Genomic DNA, 26,615 nt, shown 5'->3' on the forward strand with positions numbered 1-26,615 from the left:
GCTGCGAAGGGGAGCTGTCACACCGACGTTGCCACCGCGGTAAAGGCTCGTCCACGAGTGTCGACTACCTCCGCTCAAATCGATGTTGGTCAAACGGACAACCCCTCCACCCCTTCCTCCCTCCTCACTCAGCCCTGCTCCACATGCCGCGAGCGAGCGAGTTGGCTGCAGATGTCTGACAGGCTGCACACCAGTGACAGCGTAAGACGCACGCGCATGAGCAGCCGTGGGATCCTTACGTCTCCGTGAATCCAAAGTTTGGACGTGTTTGAGTTGCACGGAGGAACGTAAAGGCGAATACACGGTAGGCTGTCGATTTTAAGTGTATACAAAATGTCAACAAGGGAGCTGTTGCGTCGTTTCCCTCATATTGCGTTCACGTACTGCGAGTTCAGAGCGGAAATCTCCCCAGCTCGCGTACTGAGCTTGCGTACTGAGTTGTCAGAGACGAATGATGGAAGCGCTAAGGAAGGCTATAACAATAATGCATCTTAACGCACTAGTGTTCTTAGAGAGTTTGTAGAGTATTTGACTTAAAAAGATCTAGAAAAATCAATGTGAGAAACTCTGTCCAAAAAAAGTCATATTGCGCCCTCTGTTGGATAAACAGTAGCTATGCAGGTGATACTGAAAGCTGAGCTGCATCCCATAAATAAGGTTTGGGTTTTTACATATTTAGACAAGCAGACATTTGATCTTCTAAGAAATGCTCAGAGATCAGTGATTTTATTTTTTTTCCTCCTTCGGCTGATACACTTTTTTGGGATTGTTGCTATGGTGATAAAAAGCACCACCCTGCCCATATCCTCTTCTGTCACACCAACCCTTCTTGACTTCATTCATGAATCTTCTCAGTGGTGTTCCTTATTTCCTTGTGCTTTGCAACTCAATATTCAAGTATATAGTAAATGGACTGGCACTTGTATAGTGCCTTTCTATTTAATTTGAACATGCAAAGCGGTTTCTACTTCAAGTCTCACACTCATGTTCATACAGTGTTTTTTTTTTTTTTTATCAATAACTAAGCAATTTTATTTAACACTCACACTTTGATGGATCCAATGTCAATACTGAAGGGTACTTCGACAGGTACTTCGACAGGGATACTTCCAGATTTATTTTTTTAAGGATAAATAAGAAAAGTAATAGGTGGAAATTTAATTATTTAGACCTGTGGTCAAACAATGCTTCAATATGGCCTCTCAAAAATGTTGTGGATATCTATGATTCAAGGGAGGAATTTTTATATTTAATGCTTAAATGTTCATTTCTAAGCTATCTGAAAGAACACATTAATAATTCCAGGATGTAAAAAGACGTTTCCAAGAAAATCCCAAAAAAGGTTTATAATAACTTTTGCAGCTGGTTAAGTCCAAGATTACATCAGTTGACGTGTATTAGAAGCATACCAAAACAAAGCCTTTGTTGATGGAACATCAGAGCAGAACTTCAGCAATAGTGAGCTCTGGACAAAGTGTCAGAGATGGCAATGTTTGGCAGCAGTAAAAACACAAATTTCTTCCAGACAGAAAACTTTTCAACAACTGTGACACAATGGCAGAAACATTATAGATTGCAGTTGCTTCATTTCCTTCGGAGCTGGTCAGTAAGCAGACTCTGATGCAGTTGAGGTTAAAGCAGAAGTAGTTAATCAACTGGGAAATAACTCTAAGCACACTAACAAATTAAAAATTAAAAATGACAAAAACAGATTATAATCCCTTTAACATCGTGCAGGTTTTTGGTAGTCTAGTCTCGGTGTTCTTCTTTATTTTTTCCCTTTTTAACTATGTGCAGGCCAACTATATAGGGCACCAGCTTTACCTTTCTACCAACAACTTTGCTGCACTCACTGCCCACAGCAAATACGAGCATGCACTAAAATTTTCCTGGACTTGAGTAGAAGAAAAACAAAGGATTTTTGACATTTTTCACTGTGACATCAAAATTTCAAATCTAAATGAGCTGATCCAACAAGGAGAAGGGTGGCAGAGCATCAAGACACACCTCCTGCTGTTACCTGATGATGCATATCTCTTTATATTTTAGTTTGAATAAATAGCTCAGCAGCAGAGGCTACATTCAAACCTGTGATGGACATGGCTTTTCCACCAGGAAAAACAGTAATGGCTCTGTTTAAGACAGTGCCCTAACTACTGCCAATGCTTTATCCAACAAAACAACCCATCCACCTTGTCACCTATACAAACAGTGGGTGGCTTAACATAAATTCACTATCAGTGCACTGAGAACTGAAGAAAGCAGTTTATTTCTATCAAACATACACTTTCCCCAACATTATCTCCTCATTCCATGTATTGGATATCAGTGTGGGGCATTGAAGCTTGCCAAGAACAAACAATAAACTTGTAGATACAAGTGGCGTTCCCAGTGTGGAGCAGTGAATGGAATAACATTGTTAGTTGAGAGATATTGAAAGAGCCTCTTTGACCTACAAACTTCATGGAGGAATGGAGTTTGATTTCCTGACGCGTTTAAAGAAAAGTAGTTTACATGGCCAGGGCAAATTTGCATTTTGAGGATGATCATAAACTGACCAGCTCAAAGATCAACAATGAAGAACTCCACCCACCTCACCATCAAGGGCAAATTCCATATTCTGCACCCTCAAACACTCATTCAAAAGCTGAAATCAGAGCTCTTCCACAACGGACATTCCAATTTGACAATTTTATATAAAGATTTATAACTTTGCCATAAAATTCAGTTGTACACCTGTCATACTGTAATAAGCATTAAACAGTCTTATCGGCTCTAACAGGATTGCACCATGACATTATATTCAACCCCATACACTATTTAACAACCCACCTTTCAATTGTTATGGCATGGTCATGGTGTCACTGATCCCATCTCCAGCGTAATGTCTTTGCACAGGTTACCAGCTGTCATATTTTCTGTAGAGCGGGAGTCCTCAAGGGGGCGCTGTTTTAACCACTTTTATATATGGAGGCCGCCGAAAATTGAGATATGTGACGTAGCAAAATGGGCAGTCCGTGTATACAAGTCTGCGCTCTCATTCATAAGGAGTGTTAAACGTTAGCAGTTCCTGCCGACAGCCAGCCAGAGTCACATCCTCCTCACAACTGTAAGTTTTGCTCTTCCTCACTGACAACAAGGCTTCGTGCGTATTTTCTTTTTCTTAGTGCGTAGCGGCCTCTCGTGACTCTGTTTTCGTTCTCCGTCTCTCTTCTGTGCTCCTTTGGAATTAGTTGGGGAAAATGCAGAGCTACGTGCGCTACGGGGGGAAATATTACAGGCTAGACAAGTGAAATCCGTGACTGTCAATTTGTTGCAGTACCTTGTCGGCGTAGTGTGTGGAGCTGTGAGGTGTTTGCATGGCGTTCAGGCCATTTTCCTCACCCACTCACACAGCTGTAGGTTTTCTGTGTGGCAGTTTGGCCTACAGAAACCAGAGATCAAGTTCAATGTAAGCATCCTGCCTAAACCACTGAAACGGTCCATTGCACTCAAAGCTATTTTAACAGCAGATCATTGGAATGCATGTCAAAGAGGCCTCTACTGCATATCTGCATGAATATAAACATTTCACCTGTCATGACTTTTCTTTCTGTCTTTGTTTTTGGTGTTGCTTCTAATGTTAGACTCCCCTGGTGATTCCTATGTTCTTGTTCCCAACATTTATGTCGGCAAAAGTCCAAATAAAGGCCTTTTAGTGGCCATCGCATTATAAAACGCATGTAACTGTAATGTAAAGTGAACCTTAGAGAGCAAATTATTTGATTGCTCCAGAGGACACATGTAGTGAAGGGTGTGGGTATAAATGTCACCTACCTGTGAAGGTCAGCGAAAGCTGGCTTGTGGTGTCCTTGCTGTAGGAGCGTGTTTACATTCATAAACTGCAATAAAACACAATTTATAGGACCGAGAGGGTTAATTATTTGTTATTATAAATAAATAACACGTAGTGTGTTTATGTCCAGGTTACACACTGATGACCTAATTTCACTTAGACCACGTGGGAGGATATTTGATATAATTTTACAAATGTAACCGGCAAATGTGGGCCTAGCTTATGAGCCTGTAAGTGTTCGGTAATGACGGTTGGTTTTATGGGGTAAGTGTGGTGTTTGCAGCCATAATGATAATGCAGACAGGAGTACAGTAACTGCATAAAGACAAGGGCTAGTTGCAATGGTTGCAAAGACCTAAATGTTTATCGCAGGTTATACGACATCCACAGCAAAGGCTATGTTTTCAGTGGCTCCTTTGTTACCACATTTGACTGTGCTGGGTGGCACAGGACGATTCGTGAGTACTGTGTTGCCAGTTTTACGCGGCATCTAAGCGGCGCTGTGCTGCGACCTTTCCCCTAGTTTCTGCAGCACAGGGTGGATCATGTGATGTTGGAAAGTAGCTGGGGGGAGGGGACTGGCTGCTGAAACGCTGCTCTGTGGATGCTGTTCCTTCAGAGTGGAAGAAGCGACGTGTACTGCTTTCAGAGTGCTCTCATTGAATGAAATAAAAGTGGACCCTGTAACCAAAAAAAGGAAAAAAGATAGAAATCCTTTAAAAGAAGATGGTCTTTGCAGAGAGACATCTCTTTGGAAATAAGGGCTTCATTAATTTTGTTCTGAATCATGCTAGTCATTTGGAGGTTTATTCCATGGTAAATTTATGACAAAGCAGATGATCTGTGTATTAGAAGAATTATTTGAGGAAGTCTTATAAAGTATGTTTAAAATATAACAGAATTTGTGCACAGCTTGTCAAGTTCATTCATGTTTCTTCTAAGCTAATATCATTTTTAATTCAGTTGCTTTCTGTTTGTAGCAAGAAACAATTAAATCTAGATAAAAAAAAATATATATATATATATCCAGGGCGCTAGCTACTGGTTCTCATTTGTTCATAACAAAGCATCTTATTAATTGTTTTCTTGGTTGCCTCATAAATATACAAACTACAATGGAGTCTTTTATAGTAGGTAAGCTGGAAGACCCACTTGTTCAAATACAATAGACCAGACATTGCTTTGATCAAGGTTACTTCCCAGTGTTGTCTTTTACTGAGACAAGTTAGTTTCAAATTTTTCCAAAACTAATGGGTGGGGTAGATAATTATTGTAACTGAAAAGATTTACTTTATTTATTTATTTATGCAGCCATATCTTGACTAGGGTTGACGGTTTTAAAACAAGACAGGCCTCATGCCAAACATCAGTTATGTTGGGCTACTAAGTATAACCAGTTCAGACTAGAGCAGGGCGATATGACCAAAAATATTTATCACAATATACATTTGAAAATTTGCGATAATGATATAACTGACGATATAATTGACACTAGACAAAATACTTTACAACTCCACAACTTTATTAGTGCAAAAAAAAAAAACATCAATGTATTTTCACTTAAACAAGCAGCTGTTTTTATGTGCATTAAAGTTATATAAAAATGTAACAGTGCAAATTCCTTGCTGACAGTTTAACCAAAAGGCATTTCCAGTGGAAATTGGCCGACATATCCTCAGCATAACCATTTATAATATCCACAAAACTTTAAAAAGTGGTTATACACACACAATATGGTAATATTATGTTGAAGCACAGTACGTATCACTCCGCGAAGCGCCTGCCTACGGTAGCCGTAATGCTCCGACAATCCATCACGGTGCGGTTCGTAGCTTAGCAAAGTCGCACTAAAACATTTGACAGATTTTCGAGCGCCGTGTACATAAAATCGTTTCGAGGTCAGTAAACACAACCAGAATTCATACATAAGGCACACGGGATTATAAGGGGCACTGTTGATTTTCAGAAAAATGAAAGGATTGATTTTAATTGTGCCGTATTTTCAAAACAACACGGTAAGAACGACGGCCCGCTAGCATGCTAGCTACCAAAAATAGTGCTTTGTTGTTTATCTGACGGACGAAAGCTAAACCAGTCCCACACCACTGAAGTTGCAGCATCTTTACAAACCAATTCTGGTTCATCCGTTTCATTTAACGATCCACTTTCGCTCTTCTCATTCTGCGTAGCCGCCATGTGCGTATGTAAACATAGGCACTGCGCATGCGCGTTTTACGCCTATTCTATCCCCATATGTCATTTTCCTATCGTTGCCCAAAATTACACCGGTATTACCGTGAGCGGTATGATACAGCCCAGCCCTAGTTCAGACATTTGTAAGGGGTCACCCACCTCTGATCTCAGTTTGCAGGAGCCTGTTTAGTTAAAAACATACACATGACTTTCATTTTGTGAAGGACGCTAATCCAATCACAATAGTTGCTAAAAGGGATACACAGTTTTTTATGATCCTTACCAAGCTGAGAGCAGTGCCCGTTGTGAATTCTTTCTAATGCAAAAAAGTAATAATAATAAATGTGCTTTAGTCACAATTTCTATTTTTGAAGAGGGTTTTTAAAAACATTTGTGTCAGTGTTTCCTCACATGACAGATGGATTGCTTTGTGCTTGTGCACAACTGCTCCGCATTTAAAACTAGCACTAGTTTTGCCTTTAAACCTAGATTGTGTGAGTGACTGTGCAGGTGTCAGTGAAACTGCATTCAACTGTTTTAAAAGTCCAGCAGCAACCCTTTTAACCCTGTGGCTGATTCCCTGGGGAGAAACAGATTACATCTAAAAATGGTAGATAATCGGCAGTGTTGGACAAATGCTTTCAAGACAGCTTAGGGATAGTTGTGATATTTGGCTTACACCAATCATTCACAGCCTTATCTAGAGATCAACACGCTGTGTTGAACCTTGTAGTGTGTAACCACTCTTGAAGTTACTTTATTCTCACTTTGCTAATATTACTGTTTGCTCTTACTGTCCTCAGTGACCCTGTACATCAGTAGCCACCATGGCAGAAGCGCACCAGGCGGTGGCCTTTCAGTTCACAGTCACCCCTGAAGGCATTGATCTACACCTGTCTCATGAGGCTCTTCGCCAAGTCTACCTCTCTGGCATCCACTCCTGGAAGAAAAGATTTGTTCGCTTCAAGGTGGGAGGCATTAAAATAACCAAAGAGCAAAGTTCAGAGGTTTTATGTATGGTAATGGCTATCCACACAACATTACAGCTCTTTTCTATTTAACATTACAAGATCTCAAGTAATTCTTTGTTGTTTATTAGGTTGCTCGCACTAGAAGGTCATAGACAAACAGTCAGCTGTGACAAACAGTCAGCTGTGACACTAACCTTCCTGCCCGTTCTTTGTGTCCTAGCCTTTGGCCTAGTTATCTGTTTACACAAAGCCATAGTGAATGACTCAAACCCAAAGACCTGCTAGCATTTTCACACATTCCTCTTTTGTTTCATGTCTGTAATTAATGATTTGTCACATGTATCCTCATGACTCATGATAGCATGTTATGAAGTAATTTAATTTTATCTCCTTGGCCCTATATGACCTCTTTAATCCCCAATTTGACTTACATTTCCACAGAATGGGATAATGACTGGTGTGTACCCGGGCAGCCCAGCTGGGTTCTCCATAGTGGTTGGGTCCTACATGGCTTACAATAAATTTAAACAGCTGGATCCATCTTTGGGGCTGTTTACCAAGCTGGGTCAGCATATGCCCATCAGGTAAGCTGATCCCACCAGGTGATATCCTGGTATTATATGTCTTTTTGTACATTTTTTTCCTATTAAAAAAAATAATAACTTTTATTAGTGTTTTCTAAAGTAGATTGTATAACCCTAACTACCATGCACATTTCTTTACATAGTGGCACAATGATAAGTGAGAAAGCAGGTAAACAAATGCAGTGGGAATTAGCAAGGTGTTGTTTGGCTGGAAGCAGGTATTTTGCCAAATGCGTTGGTAATGGAGTGTGTTTGACTCATACTTAAAGATAAATGGCCTGTATTTGTATAGCGCTTTTACTAGTCCCTAAGAACCTCAAAGCGCTTTACACAACCAGTCATCCACCCATTCACACACTGGTGATGGCAAGCTACGTCGTAGCCATAGCCACCCTGGGGCGCACTGACAGAGGCGAGGCTGCCGGACACCGGCGCCACCGGGTCCTCTGACCACCACCAGTAGGCAACGGATGAAGTGTCTTGCCCAAGGACACAACGACCGAGACTGTCGGAGCCGGGGCTCGAACCGGCAACCTTCTGATTACAAGGCGAACTCCCAACTCTTGAGCCACGATCGCCCGATATCGTGGCTCAAGAGTTCGCCTGTTGTAACATTTGCATTATTGCAAATGTTACAACATTTGCAATAATGCGCATGCTTCATACAGGTCTGTGTGTTACATGAGTGTGTAAACTAGTGTGTTTGCTACTCATTTTCTTCCAGCTACCTGCCACAACAGATTTTATTATTTGCCAACAATGTTGATCATGTTTAGTAATACTGTGCAAACATGTCTTGAACACGCAAAGCCTTCAATGTTTTTCTTATCCACAGTGCTCTCAAGTCAAGTCGGCTGTTTTTTGATGTTTTTTTTTTTTTTTTTTTAGTTTATTGAAGAATGTCTGAAATATTAAGAGTACTCGAACCTTCTTTTTTGTTTTAGTAACAAGTACAACCTGTTGGTGTTAATATGTTTGAAACCTTTAAGTCACAAATACAGAAAAATCTACTGCATGATCAGATCTGTCCTCATTAACTTTGGCTACACTACGTAACAGCGGTTTAGGACTTTACTGCTGACAGTAAATTCATCAAAATGTTTTAGTCCTCCTATCAGAGTAAATAACATACATCATTTATCTGTCATGAGTCAGTCTGTCTTTGCTGACTTTGGACTTCGCCAAGTCAGGAAGTAGCTGTGTGACAGTAATCGCCCCATGTTTTCACTATGCTGTTGTAGTGCAGTCTTAGATTGCTCATTTGGCCAAGGTTGATAATAAATTGTTTATGTAATGACTTTGAACATCATAGCACTTTACTTATTCCTTCAGTCAGATTACTAACTTACAAAAGTTTTGTAAAGCCCTATTAGGCAAAACCATAATTTGTGTCCACTCTGCAGTTAAATGTTTAACATTATATTGTCTCCTGTCCCCTGTTGTCCTCCCTCCTGTTTCGTTCTCTGTCCACAGCCGATATATGTCCACAGACAGCCAGAGGATAGTCGGAGGAATTCTAGTGGGCACGAGCCTGTGGGTTACCATAATAATGATTATGAGGACTGTCCTCAAGTCCTTGCTGTCATGGCATGGGTGGATGCAAGAACGTCATGGCTCCTTGTCCTGGTCGACTCGCATTTGGATGGTGAGATAATGTGCTCCATTGTTCCAGTCACTGAAGAGGAGCTAATTGGTAGAATGTCGTAGAGATGGACCTTATTGCCTTGAATAAACAATGCTGGTTTTGCAACAGTGTTATTAAGCACTTGTGAGTGTCTTCACTGGTCATATGCTGAATTAAATGTTCTACATTAAACAGGGCTGAGGTTTTATACTATATTTTAAACATTATTATAATCATGTGTGCTTGTTTTACTTATAAGATGAGTTCTAAACAGCAGGTAATTATTGCTAAATTATAATGTTATTAAGGTTCAAAAATTAGTCACTTGCTATGTCAGTTAGGTCCAAGCAGAGATACAATGCAAATCTTGTGGATGCCATACTCAAAGTGCTACTTGTGTCCTCTTGTTATTTACTGCTGGTTATGTCTTCGGACTTTGCCTCGTACCTTGCTGGTTTCCAGGTGAAACAAAACATCACTTCAAACGGCCTTATCTCTCTGCTTGTCCAGGTTCTAGTGAAGGTGTTTTCCGGCCGGAAACCAATGCTGTACAGTTTCCAGAACTCTCTGCCACGACTACCTGTTCCTTCTGTCAAGGACACCTGCCAAAGGGTAATTTGTTTTCTGGTGTTTTTATCTACATTTATGATCATGCTGATAAAGGTGCTAGGCTTCGCATTTTGATGAGCAAAAAACTTCTAGGTTTTCATTGTTAAGATAAAAAAAAAAACAACCCAAAAAACATGCAAAACACTGGAACTGCATGTAAACAAAAAAGCCTTAAAGGTACTGATTTAAATTCATTTAGACATTCCCTCAGGCTTTGACTCTGTGGTACAAGGCAGTGACTGAAAATTGACCTTCTTGCCTGTGATTGTCTGTCAGAGAAGACACTGTGTGCTGCATATTTTTTCCTGCCCTTTGTGCTCTTGTTAAAAGTCAGATACTCTTTGCTTCACTCTTTCCTACCTTGATTTTTCTGGTGTTTTCAGTACTTGGAGTCAGTGCGCCCACTGATGGATGATCAGCAGTTTGAACGAATGAAAGGCCTGACTCAAGACTTTGAGAAGAATCTGGGTCCCAGGCTGCAGTGGTACCTTAAACTCAAGTCCTGGTGGGCGTCCAACTATGTGAGTTCGTCTTCTCTGACTTTTCACACTGTCATGATTCTTAGGTCAGTCTTACCCTGAAAAGCAATGCATTGAAAACTTCTGTTTGTTCCCCCCCTTCTCTCTGCCTGTCACAGGTCAGTGACTGGTGGGAAGAGTATATTTACCTGAGAGGCCGTGGACCTATCATGGTGAACAGTAACTATTATGCCATGGTAAGGCAACTCCACCTCTGTGTCTGTTTGGTAATAGTGAGGTAGTCTCCTCATGATGGTCTGAGTGTTTGAAGGTATGTTGTGTGTGTGGTTTTTTTTATTTTCCCCTACACTCCAATTTGAGCAGTTTTCATTTTAACGTGACCCATTTATCGCACTTTGACCCCCAAAAGCGTGGATGGTTGTAAATTGCATACAAACCCTTGTAGCCTTTTAATTATTAACTCTTTGTGTGTGATCTTTAAGTTTTGCAGAGTAATCGGCAGTTATCTTGTGACATACTTGTTACACAATGTTGTAAAAGGAAAAACAAAAGTAACACAAACACTCGAGCAGCTTCACGGCACTATCTGCAAAACGAAACGTAACATTTGAGACTAATTTATTAATTGCTACTATATATATACTGGATAAGAACAGCACAAATAACAAAAAACTATGACCTCTGAGTTTATGATTTTGAATGAATGGAACAAACACTTTCAGTTTGTTTCTACGTGTGAACTGTCTAAAATTTAACTCAACTGTCTTCCTTTAACTTTGATTTTCATATTTGGCTTTTGAATGAGAGTATTTCTGTGCTACACACATAATCTAATTTGTAACTTTCAAGTTATTAAACACTATGTACCCTAATGATATGCATTCTGCAACATTAACCCTCGTGTGTCCATGAGTAATAATATACTTTATTATAATTTCTCAGGGCAAGTTACAGCTGAAGCCTTGTAGTCTTGGAGTTAAAGACGTCAAGTATTCAGAATCCTGGCAGCCCATCACCTAATTACAGCATCTGTACTTTGTGGATGGGTTGACTGGCCGCAGTGTCTGCATTAGGGCTGCCACGATTAGTCGACTAGTCACGATTACGTCGACTATCAAAATCGTCGACGAGTAATTTAATATTCTAGGCTTCGTTTGAAGCTTTCTAAGATCCCAAAAGACGCAGGAATAAGTAGTAGGATTTAAGAGTGTAATAACGGACTGAAACAGAAGATGGCAGCACTGCATGTACAAGGATGCCAGGTGCCGTTAAACCCCGAAGAAGAGGCTCTGTCTCAGAATTCATAGCACGGCCCTGCTCAGTTTCCAACAATGGCGGCAGCTAATTAGTTTTAATATTACTCTTATTATTCTTTCTGGGTCACAAAATAAACGTTTAACATGTTTTCAGGCGAGAATGTAGCTGTGTAAACCTCAAATATCTGCTCAGTTTATCAAGACACCACATATTTTCTTTTTTTTTTTTTTTTTTTTTTTTTTTTTTTTTTTTTTTCCTCTCGCCTGTCCCATTTGGTTCTTTAGCCGTCAGAATTGTTGTCTGAGGACCAACAAGGATACCCAATGGATTTATTTTGCCAAATGGATCATCATGGCATTGCCGTATTGGTCCATTTGATCGACCTTTGTTTTTATTATTTATTTTATTTTCAGTTGTTACAGACGGGACAGACATGAGTGAGGGATAGGAAAGGGAGAAAGAAAGAGGAAGGAAAAGAAAAACAGAAGGGGAGAGGGACAGTGAGAAAGGGGGGAAGAAAAAATATCTCCGGGATCACCTGTTGAGAGAAAAAGAATAGAAAACAAGCAAAAAAAACAAAACAAAACAATGCAACATACTATACACAACACCATCGCATTAATCTAGCTAAGTGTAAACAGCAGTAAATACTAAATATTGAATGTTGTTGTGCAGCACGCAGGACAGACAGCGCACAATGTGCTTTGAAGTAGCAGCCAAGAAAGGTGTGATTTAAGTCTACGAACAGTGAACACCTGTGTGCACACCTGTGTGGATCGGCGCGCTTGTATTCAAATGGTTTCCCCATGTAATGGTCTGCTAGAGGATGTAGAGAGCCATAGCCCCGTCCCCCAGGGCATGAAGCAGGCATGGAGGAGATCCAGGCCCCAGACATCCAGAGGCCCCAGAGTGCAAGAGCCCAAGGAGGACCACCGGAGGGGCATCCGTGCCACCTTCATGGGAAGGGCTGAGGATCCCCAGATGAGGGGTCACCCAGTAGCCACCGGGCAGAAGCTAGAGGGGGCTGCACCGGCGTGCCCGCCGGTGCAGCCACATATTTTCAAAAGCGCTCCGACGTTTTCGGAGACGTCTGTTACCCACTAGCTCGATAGCTAGCCGGGGGCTAGGCTCACTAGAGCCGTGAGAACACCGGACTCCCGGCAAATCGTTTGCAAACCCACCGCTGTCTTTCGCTACTCAGGTTAAACATGATATATAAGTCACTTAGATAACTTAAAAATGTTATTGTTTGGCTTTTTGTAGTATTTTATTTGTTCCTGAGTAAATCGGTTTGGCTGAGATTAAAGTTATAGTTTTTACACAGCTGAATAAACGTCAAGCAGACAGCTGATTATCAGAAGTGTGAGATGCTGGAGAATATACTCCGGTGTCCTGTTATATTTTAGATAGCAAGGAGTTTATTAAACTTAACCGAAACAATCTGCAAATTTCATTAAAATTTAATAAACTATCATCTTGTCTTTATTTTTAGTTAGCACATACCTTAAACACTTAAAGCTGTAAGCTAATGATAGTTATATAAGATCAGATGCTGCTGGTGCAATAAGCTGTACGTTTTACATCCAATGGATGATGATCTGATTAGTCGACTAATCGCAAAAATAATCGGTGACTAGTCGACTATCAAAATAATCAATTGTCTGCATAAATCTAAACCTCCCTTTTTTTCTTTTTTTTTTACCTGGATCAGTGAGAAAGTCAGGACACTGCAAATGTGTCAGTTGTGTGCAGTTGTTGTAAATCTGTCACTAAAACCGGAACAAAAATGGATCCGTGCTCTTGCTTACAAACCCTCTTTATACTCTATGCAAATTGTCTTTGACCAAAATAACTACAATGAATCAATGGCCAGATTACATTTGTATCAATTCTAGCTTTTACCTCTTGTAAGAACAACACATTATCTGAGGTTTGATTTAAACTTGCTGCAGACTTCAAGTTCAAAGACCAATTTGCAGACTGAGTTGTACAATCTAGATCACACCAATATGAATAGGCAAAGTGTAAATTGACATAAAAGACACATTTTCTCATCATCTGACATAGTAAACAACTCATCCTCTTAATTAAGTCACAACTCCAGTGTGTCCAAAAATTACAACCACACGTGCTGTCAGATGTATAGTTTAGTGGAGAACACATTCGGCTACTAACATCTCGAAAAGTCGAAGCGCAAATTGCTGAAAGTTTTGGAAACGAAAGGCATCTAGTGAAGAAAAATTGTCAGATGTGTAGATTATTCTCTTGTGAGTAAGAGAGCAAGAAGGAAGGAGTTTCTATACTGTCCCTGTTCCCAGATGAGCCATCTCAGTCTTTAGGCTTACATATTTGAAAGACTAATGGTGCTACAACAGGTTAAAACAAAACAGAGCTGCAAATGTTTATGGCATTGTTGTAATATTTAGAACAACATATTACTCAATAAATTAATCAGCTATCAAAAGTACAAGTGCACAGGTTTAGATAAAACGTTGGCAACAAGTTTGTCTCTTGCTTAATGTGATCTATCGGCGGAACTACAACAATAACAATGCCGAGAATTTACCACAGGATTCACTGCACTACGGTACACACCTCACTCCCCATTGAGTTCACCTTCAAAACTGGTCAAACATTTGTGTTTACCAACGATGAACAAAGATTCAGTTAAAACAAAGCAACAATCTGACTTTTTTTAATGCACAGGTTAAATGTGCAGCTTTAAGTGGTAGTTATTATGTTTCTGTTGCCTCACAAGCTGTAGGAAGATGTGAGAACTTCTTATTGATCATCTCTGTTTCTCCAGGATTTCCTGTACGTCTTCCCCACCTCCGTCCAGGCTGCCAGGGCAGGTAACGCCATTCATTCTATCATGCTGTACAGGAGAAAACTGGACAGAGCTCAGATCAAACCTGTGAGTACAGAGCTCCTCTGTTTGACATTTAATGATTTGTTGAACTATGTGAAGCGTACATAGTCGTAATATAAATTTCCTACTCATTCACACTGGCTCCATGTAAATATTTAACTCATACTTTACTGATTAATATGTATTATCTCAGTGTGTTTTCCTTTTAAGTTTACAATGAAAAGCTGCTTATCTTTTAACGACCATTTCTTGTGTGCTTTGATGTAAGTTTGTTATCCACAATCTCACGAATTATTATATTTATACTCTGTCACCCTCAGCTCACCGTAACTAACCATGCACTGTGCTTTCTGCTTGTTTGAAGTGCAGTTGTAATTACCAACAATGCAAAATCACAGGCATTTTCTAAAAGCTTAGTAAAGAAACTAACCCACCCCAGTGCCATTTATCTCCTGCATCTCCGTCAGCCCCTTGCCTTCACCAAGCTGCATGATGCAAATTCTTACACTTGCACAATAGCAAAATATGTTGTGAAAATGCCCACTTACCTTTCGCCAAATCCAACTGTATGCATTTATGCAAAGACCGTTGCATGAGCTAGCTCTGTTACAGACTCACACTCGATTGTCTCTGTTTTACTGTTTTGTGCCGGACGCTGCGTTAGATATACTTGCTGGCGAACAAGGTTCCTCTGTGTTCAGCTCAGTGGGAGAGAATGTTTAACACCTCCCGCATCCCCGGTGTGGAGACAGGTAAGAGGAGGGCACGTCTCCATCGTGCCCTCTCCCCCCTCTACCCTGTGACCCTGGTCATATTCGTTGCAACAGCCTTTGGAAACCCCGATTACTATACTCGTTCTCATCCGCACAGCCCTGTGCTGTTATTGGCTTTAATATGTAGGAATGTTCAAATTTGTTTAGGTGATACATTATGTCACAATATTCTAAAAGCTTTCAAATTTCTCTTAAAAAAAATACTGTTGCATCAGGGCTTTGCTGGTGTATTTGAGATAGTAAGCCACTGGTTTCTGGACTCCGCTCATGTCTCTTTCCCTGGAAGCCTTGCTTATCAAACCAATCCTCATCACTCCCACTTCATCCAGTCTCCCGGTCATGTAGGTGTGTGTCTGCTGCGGCTCTCTCTGGTATTTTAGTGAATTAGTTTGTCATCTCTTTGTGTTTGACTCTCCCCTTTTGCTTTTCAGCTCATGCTCCTACACACTATTCCCATGTGCTCAGCCCAATACGAGCATATGTTCAACACGACTCGTGTCCCAGGTGTAGAAACAGGTAGAGTCTTTAGCTGGCGCCTCCTCTACTCCAACTGTACTTTTCCTCAGGACATTTGTCCATCAGTTTGAGTTGGAAGTCTGACCTCTATGAATTGATCATGCATGTGTGCTGCTGTGTGCACATTCAAGGACTAATTTGCATGTCGCTGAAATATAGTTCATAAGTTTTAGAAGACAAACAGTCTTAGATAAATAAATCAATAAATAAAAGAATTATTTGCATTTTTCATGCAAATAAAATATGCAGAATATGTATTTACTATAATACACAGTTTACGAAAGAACTATAAGAATAATGTTTTCACAGTCCTGGAAAACATTAAGTACACTGTTACTGCTGCCATAGGAATTAAAGGAGTTAGTAGTAGACAGGTGCAGTTAATCAAATGTGATTAATTTATCATTAACAAGTGTGATCACCTCTATAAAGGTAGAACTTGTTGTTTTCTTTCTGCTTGCTGGTCTGGAATATTCTGCTGTCTCACAGTACTTCCCAAGTAGGGATGTCTCAGCAAATTAACCCCAAGATGAGACCGTGCACTGGTCATAGAAAGTGCAAAAAGACACAAGAGCTACATCTCAAAGTCTTAGTTTGCATGTTAAATGATAAAATTCATGACAGTGCAGTTAGAAAATAAATATGAAAATAACTGTTTTTTTGCCATGTCGGGACCCAAAGAGAGCTGTACATTATTAAAAATTCCTGCAAACTGCAATTAACTAAAACAATGCTGTCAAAAACAGTGGGATGTATTTATTTGTTTTAAAGTACACGACTTTACCTGTTTTTAAAATGACTTAATTGGAAACTTTATAAAAAAATGGATCAGATTACATTGTTCTGGCCTTGTAGATTGAATTTCTGTAATACATAAAATTATTCTTTTTAAACGTAATTTAAGAAGTTCATAGGAAAGTAAAGCAGTGAAAATCAGCAAGTGTTTACTTTGATTCATTCCAAAGTTTTTGAGGTGTTTACAGGCACAATGACGTGCACGCAACTACTACAAAAAAATATAAATCCTCTAATCAAGATTATGAGCAGTTAAGTTTAAAAAGTCAAACCTGAAAGACTCGAGGCCAAGACAATAATAAATGTACAATAATAATAAATTGTGTTGCTTAGCAGGCACATGGGACCCAGCAGAAGGTATTTAACGCTACCTTTTTAGACTGAAGGCATTTAAAAAATAGAAAAATGTAGTGTGCTTTTAAAAATAAATTTAATAAAATAAGGTTGTATTCAGTGTCTTCGTAAGCAGAAAGATCTGAGTTGCTGCAGTGATTAGAACAGCTTTCCAATTCAGCCCTGTGGTATACTGGGCCCAGAATACTCATACTGATGGAGGTCCTTACTATAAGAAACTACAATAGGCTAAATATTATTATTTGGCTTGTTCTTGGTGTAAGTATTAGTTTCCCTTTATCCTACCAGTACCAAGTACATTGCTTGTTTGAGTGCTCAAGCTCCAAATTTGTAGTAAAATAACACAGTAGCAATGAGATGATGCAAGTAAAGCTTTGAAACTGGCTTCCCACATTTGTTCACATTGTTGCTCAAACAAGCATTGTGTTCCCAACTACATTCTTGTTCCCAGTCCTTCCCTTTTTCATCCCACTTGCTGCACTCCTCATTTCAACCCGCCTTAGTTTTTGTATTGTGTAACTGAATTATGTTTTTCTTTTAAAAGAAAACTGGATATCACATCTTTTTACTTCTGGGGCAAATTACTGTTTACTAACATCTGTATTGCTACCAGAAATAAAATAATGCAACATCCACTTGATATTTGATATTTTTATAATTATTTCTCCTTTTTCACAAAGATGTTGGCATTAAACAACATGCATTTCTGATTATACACACAAGTCACCCACATGATGTGTGGTATGCAAGTTCTTTTATTTAAAAAGAACAAACACAACACATGTACAAATATAAATATGCCCTTCTCCCCCACAACCACAGATTTTCTTCATCCGTCTTTCTTGTTTCCCTGTTTTCTCTCTTCCTGTCATTGTTCTTTCTCCACTAGACACCCTTCAGCACGTGAACGAGAGCAAACACATAGTTGTGTACCATAAGGGACGTTACTTCAAGGTGTGGATGTTTTACGATGGCCGGCTGCTGTTGCCACGGGAGATCGAGCAGCAGATGGAGAGGATCTTGGCAGACAAGTCGGAGCCCTTGCCAGGAGAGGAGAGACTAGCAGCGCTCACTGCAGGGGATAGGTGGGTATCGTTGCAGAATAAGCTGGAGCCAGGATTGATGAGGCCACACAATTTTACTTTTTAATCTGTAGCATGACAGGAAGTACAGCAATGTAGGCAATGCGTGGACATTTACAGTGGTCGTAGGCTGAATCGGTGAGTTTGGCGTTCTTCAAAAACTCCTGAGAACTTAAACTTTATTTTGAAAGATATATTTTAAGAAATTAAAACTGTGATTGCAAATTGGTATTTGAAATAAAGAAAATAAACCTGAAATCAAAGAGACATCAAAGTCATGTTAGAATAGGCTAATAATATGGGCATGTATCATATTTCAAGCATGGCAACAAGACTAACCGCTAACTTGTTTTGTTTGAAGTGCAGCTGTAATTAAAAAGCAATTAAATTAAAAGCGATTTCACAAGCGTTTTCTGAAAGCTTAGTAAAATACATTTTTACGGAGTAATAAAGAGTGTGGTATTGACGGCTCAGTTTTCTCATACTGACAAAGAAAAATGTACGCGTATTTATGTAACATGCGTAAAGGAATATTTTTAAAACTACTGTAAAGTAGCAAAAATGACACTTAGCTCCAGCTTTTATATGCTTTCTCTTAGAAAGATTAAAATAACATATTTTACACTCATGCAGTTATGTCTATGCTTTACCTTTTGAACATATTTTTTGTTTTTACCTTGTTAGGACACCGTGGGCAAAGGCCCGTGAGATGTTCTTCAGCCGTGGAAAGAACAAGCAGTCTCTGGATGCTGTAGAAAAGGCAGCCTTCTTCCTCACCCTCGATGACACAGAGCAGCGCTACGATGCAAAAAACCCAGTCAAGTCTCTGGACATTTATGCCAAGTCCCTGCTCCATGGAAAATGCTACGACAGGTGGAGATAAACTTTACAGATTTTATGGCCAATTTTCAGTAGGTTTGTGGCATTAACCTGTTTGCAAATTAACCTAATAATATTTTGTAACCCTTCAGGTGGTTTGATAAGTCCTTTAATATGATAGTTTACAAGAATGGTACGATGGGACTGAATGCAGAGCATTCCTGGGCAGATGCTCCGATTATTGGCCATCTGTGGGAGGTAAGTCACTGGTTTTATCGAAGAAAGTAAATACGGTATCTCGTAATATCACGAGAAATATTATATAGTTAAAGCCGTAAATATTTAGCCGCAAGTTTTGTCATTTTAACTCTGCACCACTACAGATTAAAAAAATCACAGCAAAAACTTTAAAAGTAACCAAACCAACAGTCTGATGCATTCGTGTGTTAGTAAATGAGTAATTTACTGGTGAGCAACACCAAAACACCTGGACGACTACTAAAGACAACCAGTACAGCCAAGTCAGGAGGTAGGCGTGTTATTGTCAAAATCTACCATCTAAAGATGCCTTCATGAAGGTAAATGCAGAGGATTTGCAAAAAGTGCACTTGTTATACTTAAGAACAAGGTCAAGTTATACTTATACGCAGTGTTGGGGAGTAACGGAATACATGTCCCGCTGTTACGTATTTAAAATACAAAATATGAGTAACTGTATTCCGTTACAGTTACTGTTTAAAAAGGTGGTATTTAGAATACAGTTACTTTGTTGAAATAAATGGATTACACGGCGGTACTTCCCTGTTTCATATTTTCGCGGGTCAGGACTGTTTGGGTTTTGTTTGACAGCTACGTTCTGTTGTTCCAGGCGGCAGCGTTACGGTTGCCATGGTTACAGGGTGACGCTCTCTCTCTGCGTGTTTCCTGGGTGAGAGAGCGCCTGTTGTTGTTGTTGTGCTAAGCTAATAGGCAGAATGCTAACGGTATAGCTCTAAAGAATGTAGCATCATAGGCAGTGTAGTCCGTGCTGCAGGGAGAATGGACTGCCATACACGTTATGTGTCTGTGAGCGAACAAAAAGGAAAAGTACGAGCTGTCATCGAGCAAAAACGGGAGCTGGAAGCATGTAAATACAATAATAACCTCTGCAGCCAAGAAGAGAGCCTGACGAGCCCAGTTGTAAGTAAGCTATTAAGACTCGACTGTACACCGTGTTCGTGTTTTCCTCCAAAAACAATAAGTTCCGTTGAAGCAGCCTTTCAACGCCTCTCTCTGTCTCTCGCTAGCAAAGTTGACCCAGACAACAAAGTAAAGCTAGTTTTCGGCTACGAGCCCGACACAGAACCCACCGTATTAGCCAGAGGTCCCTTTACTACGGTTCAGAGCCGCGGACCTTCAGTAACAGTAATAAATCACAGCAATAGTACATTCATGTAGTTGTAAACAGCATGATAATATATTAAGTAATCCAAAGTATTCAGAATACGTTACTCTCATTGAGTAACGTAACGGAATACGTTACAGAATACATTTTGGGGCATGTATTCTGTAATCTGTAATGGAATACATTTTAAAAGTAACCTTCCCAACACTGCTTATACGTCATAAAACATCTAAAGGATTTGCACATTTCTGAAAAAAAAAAATGTAGACAGATGAAACCGAGCTTAACTTGTACCAGCATGCCCAGGATACCTTTCTGTTATCTGGATTCACTTACTCTAAGCCAGGGGTGTCGAACTCCAGGCCTCGAGGGCCGGTGTCCTGCAGGTTTTAGATCTCACCCTGGGTCAACACACCTGAATCAAATGATTAGTTCATTACCAGGCCTCAGGAGAACTTCAAAACATGTTGAGGAGGTCATTGGATCAAGGACACATGTAAAACCTGCAGGACACCAGCCCTCGAGGCCTGGAGTTCGACACCTGTGCTCTAAGCCTTGGCAATCAGGATAAGCATTCACATGAAGCTGGTTATCAGCTTGTGGTGCTGCTGGCAGCATCTAACCAATCTAAGAGTCATCATATGATTATTCTTCTACAGAAAATGATCCCTATGAGTGTCACCTATATATAAAATATATATCCCCAGCAGACAATCTATATCACACTTAAACATGCTGTGAATAAAAGAATAAGTGCTTCAAGACGACGGAGTCTCTGCAGACTGCAGTGACGTTTGGCAGTAAAGTTTGAATATGAAAACAAAATTCAAACATAGGCTTTGTCTACATGCAAATTTGATATGTCCCTTATTAGGATCATATGTTATAGAAAAACAAATTACTATTGCAAAACTGTGGCCAACAAAGCTGCTTCTGAATTTATTACTGATGCTCATCAGGGAAACAGACTTAAGACACAACTGAAACACTTTAGATCCTCCTACACTCCCCGCACTGTCCAAGGGACTTGTAGGAATGGTGACGCTATTTTCTGAAGAAAATTGTTCAGTAGGTGGTGATTTCATACCTGCTGGTCTGGAACAGTTCACAGCATAAGTTACCATGGCAATATACCCTGCAAGAAGTGAACCACCGTAGATCTCAGGCCGTAGATCTCGACTTAATAGAGCGTGCTTTTAAGCAAGCAAGCCGCATCTGAAGGTTACTGCTGCAGTAAATGCCTAACACAGCACCTTAAGTGACTCAGTAACTCATTCAGTTATTTACTGATGTTTTTTTTTTTTAATCCAAGTGTTAAAAAGGATTCCAAATTTAAAATCGGTGTACGTGGTGATGTACAGAAGCAAAATTGCAAGAAGAAATTGCAAGCAAAACAGCAGAAACTTTTGAGTGAGATGAGTTAAAGTGTTGACTCTCTTGCAGCATGTACTTTCCATGGATCACAAGCTGGGATACACTGAGGATGGTCACTGTGTTGGGAAGCCTCATCCTAACCTGCCCGGCCCTCAAAGGCTGCAGTGGACCATTCCTGCTGAGGTAGAAAATCTTTTGCTTTACACCATAATTTTATATTAGCAGAACTTGGATTCCCTCTTGTGGAAGCATAAGCTAAGTACACCAGAGTGGATTTAATTAACTATATAGATGTTTGTTTATTGGATGTTATTTTTTGGATTTAAATAGCTTCTAAAACTAATCTAATAATTTAGTCATCTTGACGTTTCTTCATAAAATGCATATATATAAATCTATATTTTTGTCTGAGTAAAACATACAGTTATGTTCCCTTTATTCCTCCAGTGCCAGGAGGCCATCGAGAGTTCTTTGACAGTAGCCAGAGCTCTGGCAGATGACGTGGACTGTCACATTATCCCCTTCACTGACTTTGGAAAGGGGCTGATTAAGAAATGCCGCACCAGTCCTGATGCCTTCATCCAGATTGCCCTGCAGCTGGCCCATTACAGAGTAAGTTCCCGCATCCTACCATTAATTTTCCTGTTTATATCCTTATCTGAAATAAGTTGTTTTTTTTATATATTACAGAAAATATTATAAAATCAATCTCATATTTAAAAGTGTAGATGTAACTTCTCAGAAGCCAGCGCTTTCCAGCCGCATGCAATTAAATTAACTTCCAGCAGAGGGCAGTCACAACTAGCTGGCCAGCATAGATTTGTAGGCAGTCAAGCAGTGTTTAGTGGATTTAATAGCGAATTAAAACTTTTATTTTTAATTATTCATGTTGCACTTTAATTAATAATATGACACAAAACATTACATTTTACTCAATTAGTATTCCTTTATACCTTTATTCATTTATCAGTCAAATTATGCCAATGGACGTTGGTGTTGCACGTTAGTTGTGGTATGTTTCTTAATTGGTCACACCGTTTTAATTAATAGCTAATATTAATAATACATAAACCATGCATAAAAAAATGTTTTCTCTTTTTAATCGTGATTTAATTAAATGTAATTCTACTCTCTCAACAGGACAAAGGGAAGTTTTGCCTGACTTATGAAGCCTCCATGACTCGTATGTTCAGGGAAGGTCGAACAGAAACGGTGCGCTCCTGCACCATAGAGACTTGCGCCTTTGTTCGTGCCATGGTCGGAGATGAGACAGTAAGTCCCCTCCTTCCATTTATGTGCTACCGGTTTTTTTTACTTATTGTTTTTTCACTTTATTATTGTGTTATTAAACTATTTGTCATATTTCTCTTTTATTCCTTTCGTATTTCTTTCTACAGAGAGAAGAGCGTCTCAGGTTGCTCAAGCAGGCGGCAGAAAAACACCAAAACTTGTACCGTTTGGCGATGACAGGACAGGGCATCGATCGCCACCTTTTCTGCCTCTATGTGGTTTCCAAATACCTCGGAGAGGATTCACCCTTCCTGAAGGAGGTATGAGCTTGTTTCGTGTGTTACAGGTACTCGAATAATGCCCGTAATTGCTCTTATAAACTTTTTTCATACATAGAAAAAAGTTACGAGCGATCGACCAATACAGTAATGTGTCTTAATCTGTGAATTTCATAAATCTTTACATTTAGGTCCTGTCTGAGCCATGGAAGCTGTCCACCAGCCAGACTCCTCTGCAGCAGGTTGAGCTGTTCGATCTGGTCAGACACCCAGAATATGTGTCCTCTGGAGGTGGTTTTGGTCCAGTAAGTTGTCCATCAGCTTTCACAGTGTCTTTAACAGCTGTTTGTGTTAGTTTTCCTGCAACAAAACACATAAGGTTGTATAAACCTTAAATTAGAAAAAAAAGTTGAAATATTAAAGCAATAAAAATTTATTACGAATCTAATAATTGGGGGCGATCGTGGCTCAAGAGTTGGGAGTTTGCCTTGTAATCGGAAGGTTGCCGGTTCGAGCCCCGGCTTAGACAGTCTCGGTCGTTGTGTCCTTGGGCAAGACACTTCACCCGTTGCCTACTGGTGGTGGTCAGAGGGCCTGGTGGCGCCAGTGTCCGGCAGCCTCACCTCTGTCAGTGTGCCCCAGGGTGGCTGTGGCTACAATGTAGCTGCCATCACCAGTGTGTGAATGTGTGTGTGAATGGGTGGATGACTGGATATGTAAAGCGCTTTGGGGTTCTTAGGGACTAGTAAAGCGCTGTATAAATACAGGCCATTTACCATTTACCATTACTGTGTATGGGATAAGCTCAGAGTCTACTCTCTCGCTTTCTTTGCCCGCAAGGTGGCTGATGATGGTTATGGCATCTCCTACATCATTCTTGGTGAGAACCACATCAACTTCCACATCTCCAGCAAACATTCAAGCCCAGAAACTGTAAGTTCACTAATTTTCCATTTTTTTGCTTCTTTAATGCTCATTTTAAATGAAAAAGCTTACTGGAATCTTCTTGCATTTCTTTCTTCTTTTGTGTTTTTAGGACTCGCATCGTTTCGGGACCAACATCAGACAGGCCATGCTGGACATCCTGGGTCTCTTTGAGCTCAACAACAAAGCTGCCAAGTGATGGCTGTCTTTGCTGGTGGAAGACTATGAGTAACATATATTCAAAAAAAAGGTTGTACAGAGTCACTTGTTGGTTTAGAGGTTATATTTATGTTAATTGATGTTACAAAAATAAGGATGATTGAAAGGAAGCATTATCGTTAATATGTTTGTGAGGCACTTATGTAAGCTGTATATTTAGGCATAGTGAGTAACCGGTGGTGTCGGGTACAGGTAATGCACAGATCAAAGTTGGTTTCGGGTTTTTTTCACAAGACTGTACATACCGGTGCCTTACTGGCCCACTAATGTAAAAAGGGCAGGAAGGACGCCTGAGATCAAATCTGCATTAACACATTTCAGCTAAAAGCTTGTTCAGTGGCATCATCAAATACTTGAATTGCATTTTAAGTTGCATGATGGTGCAATATCTTTATTTCTGTTCCCATCCTATGCGTTAGCTTTGTCCTTAAGTTTTTTTAATGTCTTGCAGTTGCAGCTCCTGAAGCACTGACCAAAGCAGCAAACTTGATGTTGAATTTCATTAAATTTGCATGCTGTGTGTGCTCTCCATTATTTCATAAAGTGCGGTTTAAAGAGAGGATGATTCTGAACGTTTAGCAGCTGTACCCAGTAATTTCACACCGACAGGAGTAAAATAAGGTGTCTGTGATTGCAAAAGTTATAAACATTCAGCTTGGATCAGAGTAGCGAGCCTTGCGTCACTGTAATGTTCAATATCAACACGTTGCTACTGTCTTTTCTTATTCCAAGTGCACAGCCAGTGTTTTTGTTCAGGTTTGGCTTCTATGACTCTTATTAAGTGGCGACAAAGGCACATGATTTTTTCTTGTTCGTTGTTTTCATACTCAGGTTTTGCTAACTTGGCCTAGTGTCCTAGGGTGCTTTTGCTGACATGTAAATGTGCAACACTAGACGTTGAAATGCAGTACAATGCCAATGTGATTCCAGTGAGATGGTAGATAGCATAGCGTGAAGTTTGCTGTTGAAGTGAGAGTTCGTAAGACAGGGAGGTGTGCATTTGGATTGAATCTGACAGCGTAAGGTCAACAGTGACTTTACTTCTTTTGTGAGGGGTCGAGGGGAGGAAATCGCCAATTAACTGTACTTTAGCTCTGTTGCGCACTCCATCTCTGACCCTATCGTTCAAACCTAGAAACTCCAGTCTACCCGTGCAGCCTTTTGTCACCTCTGTAAACTTTTATGAGCAATCGGATTGTTGGTTATATCAAAGCACTGTTGCAGCTGTTGTTTTTAAGTCAAAATCACATGGTTGTTTTTTTGGTCTCTTCAGTAAAGTTGGATATCATTTCTTCTCTTCAGCTATTTTTTAAGAAATGCAAGTTTCTAGTCATGTATAGGAATGCATTTTTTAAATAATGTATATGTTGTCAGTCCATCATATTTATTTTTTCAGGTTTTAGCTTCTGTATTTTAACACATCTTGGTTATTTGACGGCGGATCATCACAAATGATGACCCCTAAGTTAAGGTTTTGCTGGTTTAAGAAAAAAAACATGGACAAAATGCTTCCTTTTCTTTTGTCGTGACAGTTTTGTTATCCCAGACTTGTAGTTTTATCTAGACCTCATGTTTACACTGCTGCATGTTTTTGAAGATGAAGCTGTATATGTTTGCCTTTAATTTAAAGAATTGTTAAAAGACAAGCAGCTGATATACCAAACTATGTTTGAACAATAAAGTGAATGTCAGATGGCTGCATGACCTCTGAGGCGTCCCTTTTTGCTTATTACGCTTACTACATATCTCTCCAAAGAAAAACATTTCATCACCACACAGCCACTGTGGAGGCTGCGAAACAGTCATTGGAATTGTTCGATTTATGTCCAAAGACATGGCATCAGTTTTTAGAATCAAGTAAAATAGACTAATCTGCCTAATTTGCAAAGGCAAAATAATCTTTGTGTATTTATTCCTCAGCATAATTTAGCTTTAAGGAGTTTTTGGAGTAGATTTGCTCATTTTAGTTTAGCTTTTATTTCAGTGTTTAGTCTTTTTGCAGTGTGAGCGCTATTGTTGGTTGCTCTCTGAAGTTTTTGTGTAATTTACTTTATAAATAACTCAGCTACATACAGTCACGGGTCACTTTATTTGGTATGCCTGTTCCAGTGCTACTTATTAATGAAACTAACGAATCTAGAGGCTTAGTGTGGCACAAAGCATCTTATCTAATGAACCTTTACTGCATGATACAGTAAATTGAATTGAAAAGCACATTCAAATGTAGGCCAATTTTTAGCAAGTATTTTTTTCCCCCACTCAGGTGGGAAAAATCTTCTATACTTTCTATATTCTAAAATTTCTATATTAAAATTTTGAGCATATTTGATACAGTGTATCAATATTTACTGTTATTACTGTAAAAGCGCTAATGTTTTAATTCTCCCATTAGACAGCACTAAAACATAGCAGCACTTTGAGGTTAAACCCTGTACACATTCATAAA

General features: G+C 39.7%; 1 protein-coding gene and 1 long non-coding RNA gene across 4 annotated transcripts; one reads left to right on the top strand and one right to left on the bottom strand.

The window, feature by feature from the left end:
* Window positions 1-189: 189 nt before the first annotated feature.
* Window positions 190-25,340, top strand: cpt1ab (carnitine palmitoyltransferase 1Ab (liver)). 3 transcript variants are annotated; one of them, XM_085164833.1, is made up of 19 exons: window positions 190-304; window positions 6,832-6,996; window positions 7,441-7,583; window positions 9,057-9,228; window positions 9,718-9,819; window positions 10,200-10,337; window positions 10,454-10,531; window positions 14,359-14,466; window positions 15,086-15,173; window positions 17,749-17,944; window positions 18,626-18,814; window positions 18,913-19,018; window positions 21,588-21,701; window positions 21,966-22,130; window positions 22,659-22,790; window positions 22,916-23,068; window positions 23,218-23,331; window positions 23,867-23,959; window positions 24,063-25,340. In XM_085164833.1, the coding sequence occupies exons 2-19, from the start codon at window positions 6,856-6,858 to the stop codon at window positions 24,147-24,149; spliced, it is 2,319 nt and encodes a 772-aa protein (XP_085020959.1). In that variant the 5' UTR covers window positions 190-304; window positions 6,832-6,855; the 3' UTR covers window positions 24,150-25,340. The 3 variants fall into 3 exon arrangements, with proteins under 3 accessions (XP_085020959.1, XP_085020958.1, XP_085020960.1); XM_085164832.1 differs by lacking the exon at window positions 190-304 and adding an exon at window positions 2,974-3,109; XM_085164834.1 differs by lacking the exons at window positions 190-304; window positions 15,086-15,173 and adding exons at window positions 2,974-3,109; window positions 15,626-15,710.
* On the bottom strand, window positions 21,473-23,900 carry LOC146515801 (uncharacterized). Its single transcript, XR_014874868.1, has 2 exons — window positions 23,803-23,900; window positions 21,473-23,359 (listed from the first exon to the last, which is right to left on the bottom strand). It is a non-coding gene; the product is annotated as an uncharacterized LOC146515801 (long non-coding RNA).
* Window positions 25,341-26,615: the final 1,275 nt, after the last annotated feature.

Source organism: Neolamprologus multifasciatus, chromosome 7, assembly GCF_963576455.1.
Source record: "Neolamprologus multifasciatus chromosome 7, fNeoMul1.2, whole genome shotgun sequence".
In the NCBI taxonomy this organism is placed as follows: Eukaryota; Metazoa; Chordata; class Actinopteri; order Cichliformes; family Cichlidae; genus Neolamprologus; species Neolamprologus multifasciatus.

Coding starts and splice junctions, on each gene's coding strand:
- cpt1ab (XM_085164833.1), top strand. CDS start 6,856: ATGGCAGAAGCGCACCAGGCGGTGGCCTTTCAGTTCACAGTCACCCCT. Junction 9,229..9,717: donor GGTCGACTCGCATTTGGATG/GTGAGATAATGT, acceptor CTGCTTGTCCAG/GTTCTAGTGAAGGTGTTTTC. Junction 10,532..14,358: donor ACAGTAACTATTATGCCATG/GTAAGGCAACTC, acceptor CTGTTTCTCCAG/GATTTCCTGTACGTCTTCCC.